This window comes from Mycteria americana, chromosome 9 (genome assembly GCF_035582795.1).
Source record: "Mycteria americana isolate JAX WOST 10 ecotype Jacksonville Zoo and Gardens chromosome 9, USCA_MyAme_1.0, whole genome shotgun sequence".
In the NCBI taxonomy this organism is placed as follows: Eukaryota; Metazoa; Chordata; class Aves; order Ciconiiformes; family Ciconiidae; genus Mycteria; species Mycteria americana.
Genome location: NC_134373.1, coordinates 25875808 through 25881807, shown reverse-complemented (window position 1 = coordinate 25881807; position 6000 = coordinate 25875808). Strand labels below are relative to the sequence as shown.

At 69.6% G+C, this 6000-nt stretch overlaps 1 protein-coding gene across 2 annotated transcripts; it reads right to left on the bottom strand.

Moving 5' to 3' along the window:
• Window positions 1-430: 430 nt before the first annotated feature.
• Window positions 431-5667, bottom strand: LOC142414480 (gap junction gamma-1 protein-like). Of its 2 annotated transcripts, none has more exons than XM_075511753.1 (3): window positions 5587-5667; window positions 1572-2779; window positions 431-1439 (listed from the first exon to the last, which is right to left on the bottom strand). In XM_075511753.1, exons 2-3 carry the CDS (start codon window positions 2752-2754, stop codon window positions 1432-1434), a joined length of 1191 nt encoding a protein of 396 aa, XP_075367868.1. In that variant the 5' UTR covers window positions 2755-2779; window positions 5587-5667; the 3' UTR covers window positions 431-1431. The 2 variants fall into 2 exon arrangements, with proteins under 2 accessions (XP_075367868.1, XP_075367867.1); XM_075511752.1 differs by lacking the exon at window positions 5587-5667 and adding an exon at window positions 5230-5380.
• Between the last annotated feature and the right edge of the window lie 333 nt (window positions 5668-6000).

Sequence of the window (6000 nt, the reverse complement as noted above, 5' to 3'; positions counted from 1 at the left end):
GGCAAGCGCCGCAAGAGGCATCAGCTCCGACCTGGGGTCCCAGAGATGGGACTGGGGTGTGCTGGCCAAAATCGGCACGGTGTGGCTGGGTTTGATCTGGCCCCAGGGCAGGGCAGCACAGGGCAGGGCAGCATCTCTTCTGCTCCCGGCTGCAGCGGGACGGGGAGGCCCAGGGGCGGCAGTGGGATGGGGAGGCGCGGGGAAGCCCCTCGCCAGGGACGGGACCACACAGGAACACGGCCGGAGCAATCCTGCTCCGCCAGGCCGATGGAGGCTGCCCCGGCCGCAGCCGCCTCTGCACGGCGAGCAGGAATGACTGAGTCACCCAGGGCGAGTGGGGAGGTCCCAGGGCGGACGGCGCTGCCCGCCCCAGCCCAGCTGTGCAGGATTCCCTTCCCACCCCTTCCTCCTGAAGGACCGGATGCAGCAGTTCAGTACAAAATGTCTCCAGCCTTTACTAATATAGATATTAAAAAAAAAAAAAAAAAAAAAGAAAAAACAGAGTGACAATCATTTCCGAGTAAAAAACAACGCTACAAAAATCCCTGTGTGACCCAGGCTGAGATGATGAGAAATGCCCCGCTGGCTCCCGGCCGAGCCCAGCTCGGGGCACCGTGTCCCCCCACTGTGGTTCCAGGGTCTGGCCCCGCGCAGGGGGTCCCAGCCCCACAGCCAGAGCGGGAGGGGATGGCTTTGGTCCAAGGGTGGCCGGCCGGCAGCAAGGCAGAGGTGGCAGGAAGCACAGCCCCTGCCCTCTGCACAGACATTTCCAAGCAGGCCAGCCCCGTGGCTCACGCCCCTGCGCCAGGACGCCACGCAGCACGGCCCCCCTGGCCACACCGGCACTTTCCAGTGGCGGCACCGCCAGGACCCCTTCCCTCCCCTCCGCTTCAAGTGCAATGCCAGCCCAGCGCCCTGCCCCATGGTTTGGCCCAGCCAGCCGGACCCCCAGGCTCAGCTCCCCTAAACCCCCACACCGCGGGGGCAATACCAGCATCGCCAGCATGGCCCGCACATGCACAGCACTGGCCAGCGCAGCGGCGGGTGGCCGCGGGCACGGGAGGGCATGAGGAGGTGTGAGGAGAAAATGCTGCGGGAAATGGGTGTGGGAGGAGGAAAAGGGGGTGAAACGGGAGACGGGGGGGGCGCAGGCCCAGAGCAGAGCTTGGGAGCGGAGTATAAAAATGCCAGGGTGCCACACGCTGACGAGTTTATAAAAACGTACAAAAATAAGATATTCCGGTTTTGAAAATTAAGTAGGAACGTCCCCCAAGGCCCCCGTCCCCACTGCTGCCCACCGGGACAGGGCTGCCCGGCCAGCCCCGCCGGACAGGCACGCGTCACCCTCCGCCTGGTGCTCCTGGCAGGCTGCCCGTCCCGCGGTGGCGGCAGCAGCTGTTCCGGCAGACACCGCGTCGTCCCTGGTGGCACTCACAGCCCTGCGGGGAGCAAGAGGCAGGTTAGCGCCCGCCCGCCCCGGGGGGAGCGGCGTCCCCTCCCCGGGGGAGCCCGGGGGCAGCCCCCCATATCCCCACCCCCGTCAGCCGGATCCGTCCCCCTCCCCAGCTCACCTGTGGTCCTCTCGCAGGCGGCGGTCCCCTTCTCGTGGGCGAGGTTGAGACGGTTCTGCTCGGCGGCGATGCCGTTGGCTTCGGGGCTGCTGCTGCGGGCAGGGCTGGGGGGCCGCGGGGGGGGCTGGAGGTGGAAGGCCACCTCCAGGTGCTCCTGGGCCAGGCGCAGGTGCTCGCGGAGCCGGTCCAGCTCGTGTGCCGGGGGAGCCCCGGCCAGGGCGAAGTGCCCCACCGCCGCCACCTGGGCCAGGCTCTCCCGGTAGTCCAGCTTGCTGTCGGGCAGCGGGGCTCGCGGCGGCTCCTTCTTCAGCGAGTGGTAGGTGGGGGGTGCGCCGGGGGCTTTCTTGGGGTACTGCGGCGCAGGGCTGCCGCTGGCTGGGAGTGGGGGGCCCTCGGGCTGGCTCAGGGCGTCCCGGATGCGCCCCACGCCGAGGTGCACGAGCTCGCAGAGGTTGAGGAGGAGGCAGAGCCCGCTGACGGCATACATGATGAGGAGGAAGATGGTCTTCTCGGTGGGGCGGGAGACAAAGCAGTCGACGGTGTGCGGGCAGGGGCTGCGGCTGCAGACGTAGGAGGGGCTCACCTCGAAGCGGTACAGCAGGTACTGCCCGAAGAGGAAAGCTGTCTCCAGCAGCGAGCGGCAGAGCAAGTGCAGGACATAGGCGCGCATCAGCCCATCCTGCTTGATGCGGCGCCGGCCGTCATGCTTCTCTCCACCCTCCGGGCTCTTCTCCTTCTCCACCTCGATCTCCTCAAAGATCATGGGGTCTTCTTCGTTATCGTCCTCCGCCTCCTCGTAGTCCCGCCCGGCTCCCCGGCGCACCACTGGCATGCGTGCCCGCCGGGCTGCCGGTGCCCGGCGCCGCGAGGACTCGGGCATGCGGGCGATGCGGTGCATGGCAAAGCCCAGGTAGAGCACCGATGGCGTGGCCACCATGATGATCTGGAAGATCCAGAAGCGGACATGGGAGAGCGGGGCAAAGGCGTCATAGCAGACGTTCTCGCAGCCCGGCTGCTGCGTGTTGCAGACAAACTTGCTCTGCTCGTCGTAGTAGATGGACTCGCCCCCCACGGCTGTCAGCACGATGCGGAAGACGATGAGGACGGTCAGCCAGATCTTGCCCACAAAGGTAGAGTGGTTGTTGATCTCCTCCAGGAGCCGTGTCAGGAAACTCCAGCTCATCCTGGCCAGGCAGTTGGCTCAAACCCTGCGGGGAAGGGGCAGGCAAACAGGCACTGAGCAAATCCACATGCACCTCACCGGGACCCCCCAAACCGCCAGCCGCCACCCCAGCTCTGCCCCTCTCCCTCTCCCAGCACCGACATCCCTTCCCTTACCCAAAGGTCCGCAAGCACAGCCCTGCACGGGCAGCCATCTCCCCAAAACCACCTCCTCTGCTCAACGCCGCCGTCCCACACTCCCATTTGTATCCTGCTCCCGCCCCACCACCAGCCAGGTGGGCGGAGGGGACTCGAGGAGCAGGGGAAGGGCTGGGACATCCCCGTCCCCTTCAGGACACATCTGGGGGAAGAGTCTGCACAGCCACAGCCGGGGTAAACAGGGCAGCATGGGGCAGCGCCAGCTGGGGAGGGCGTAGGGGAAGAACCACCTCCTCTGCCCCTGGTGCCACGGCACCCGACTGCCACCTGGTCCTGGGCAGGTCCCCAACCAGCACTGCACCCTGCGCCAGCACCCACACCCTCCCACGGGGGTCCATGGGCCCCTGGAGGAAGGCGACGCGCAGGCAGCACGGCAGGGTGCCGGCAGCCCCTCTGCCCGCTGCAGCTGCCAGCCCTGAGCCCTGGCCACGGGGGAGCTGCCCTGAGCAGCAGCCCCCACCACAGCCCACAAGCCAGGTCCTCTGCACCCCGCAGCGCTCTCCCTCAAGGGCCAGCACAGACGTAGCATCACTCCGCCTCACCAAACCTCCGCGCTGTGCCCACCCTTCTGTGGGACCCTCACCCCCCAATCCTTACGAGCCCCCGAAGCCCACGGTGGCCGGTGCTCAGAGCACCCCGCAGTCCAATGGCAGGGGCTGGTGGGGGAAGCGGAGCAGGAGGCAGGAGGGCAATTGCAGGGGCAGTGGGGGGTGGCCAAGGAATTGCACAAAGTCCCGGCGAAGCAGCTGACACCGGAGGTCGGGGAGGAAATTACGAGGAAAGCGCCACAGCTCCTGGCCAAAGGAGAAGCAGCAAGAGGAGACACCCCATCGCCACCCCCAGTTTCAGCAGCTTGCGCACGAGCTGACGCAAGGGCAGCAGGTGGCAGAGCTGCCCCGGGCGAGCAGAAGGGACGTGTCCCCATGGAGCCCTCGGCCTCCCCCACACCTCGCCTGCCCTCCGGCCTGCCCTCCCATCCCCTCCGGCCAGGGCATGTCCCTGCGGACAATGGCTCCTGCTGCACTCGTGCCACTATTGTCCAGAATAAGAGGATCTTTCTGGCTTAGCTCAGCCTGCCTCCCGAGCAATCTCACCTAAACAGAAAAGCCCCTCCAGCACAAGCACCTGCACCCAGGACGCACTCCCGCTGATGGCCTGGTGCTCGGCACAGCCTGCTGAGCTGTGGGAGGTGACACGACCTGGCACCAGGGACCCAAACCCAGCCCATCAGGGCCACCATCCTCCCGTGGTCGAGCACCCTGCAAGGTCTCGCCGCAGCTCCGTCCCCCCGGTGCGAGGCCCTCTCCCCCAGGACCCCACTGGAAGGAGGATGCCTTGTGTCTGCGTTTAGCCCTTGCCTGGCAGCAGCACAGCGCCCTGGCCCCAGGGTGAGGGGCTGGGGCAGGGGACAAGACCTGGGACCAGGCAGCAGTGCAGCCCCGGAGCTGGTAAGCCCAGGGAAAGCGAAAGCACACACGTGGGCACTGCCGTGGTGGCCAAGGAGAGGTGACACAGGGACGGACTGCAGCGTGGGTCAGGAGCTGCAGTGGGCACAGCCGGGGCAGAACAGAGCTCCCCACACCTTTTCCCCCGCCCGGGGCTGAGGCCCCCCAGGGCAGGTAGCCAGAGTCCAGCTCTCTGCCCAGGGGGCCAAGCCACCCACCGCCTCCCGGCCACGCCGTGAGTCAGGACCAGCACCACGTGCCTTGGCCAGGCCCTACACGTACACCCCCAGCCCTACCGACCCCAGGTCCCCCGGCCTGGGCCCCCAGGCCCGTCTGCCCCAGCCTGCCCTGCCCAGGGACCCCATCTCCCCAGCCCACATCAGATCGGGGCCCCCTCTGCCCCAGCACCGGGCAGCCCACCCCGGGGCTCGCCAGCCCCTGCCTGCCCAGAGACCCCTGTCCCACTGACCCTGGCCAGCCCACGCGGGGACCCGCTGACCGCTGCCAGCCCACGCTGGGACCCGCTGACCGCTGCCAGCCTAGGGACCCAGCCCCCCAGCCCCGGCCTTCCCGGGGTCCCCCGCCCCACCGACGCCAGCCCACCGGGGACCTCCAGCCCTGCTGACCCCAGCCTGCCCCAGATCCTCAGCCCGCCCCCCCCCGATCCCCCCCGCCTGCGGCCCCAGCCTCCCTGACCGCAGCCCCCCGCCCACGCCCGGGGCTCCCGCCCCCCCGCCCCAGCCCTCCCGCGGTACCGACGCCTGCCCCACCTGCTGCCCCAGCCCCACCGACCCCCGCCCTCCCGCAGCCCCCCGCTCCCCGGCCCCACTCACGGCGCGCCGGGACGAGCGGCTCCCGCCGGCGGCGGCGGACAAAGCGGCGGGGCGGCGCGCCGCCGCCTCCCGCCGAACAAAGGGGCCCGGGGCCGCCCCGCCCCGCGCCCGCCCGCCGGTGCGCACCGAGCGTCCCGCTCCGCCCCGGCCCGGCCCGGCCCGGCCCGCCGGGTGACTCAGCCGCCGGGCAGGCCGCTGCCGCCCCCGGGCCCCGGCCCCCTCCCCGCCCGCGGCTCGGGGGGCCGCGCAGGGCTGCGGGCAGGGGCCGGCCCCGGCCGAAACTCGCGCGGGGCATCGCGTGTGTCGGCGACATCAGCCGCGGCAAAGCCGGCTTTCCAGGCAGCCGCCGAAACCCACCCGTGGCCCGAAGGCTGCTCCCGGCCGCGGCAGCCCCATCCAGCCCCCCCCGTGGGCCGGCTCTGCCCCTCCGCCCTCCGCCCCCCGGGAGCTCGTTGGCTCCGGGGATGCCGCCCCCGCCGAGGTGCGAAGCTGGGGCCCTGCCCGCTGCGCGGAAACGCGCCGAAGCCTTGGAGCAGCAGCAGCCTCGGGGGCCGTGGCTCAGCCCGCGGCGTGTGCAGGGATGAGCAGCGCCTTCCGAAGGAGCACCGGGGAGCCTGGCCACGGGGGAGAGGAGGGAGCCAGCGCTCCGGCCGTGAGACTCACCTGCGCGATAACCTCCTGTCCCTCATAACACCGAATTCTTCCTCTCCCAGGGAAGACAAAGGGAGAGGATGGAAGAAAGGAGGGACCTGCTAGCACCGGAGGAGAGGT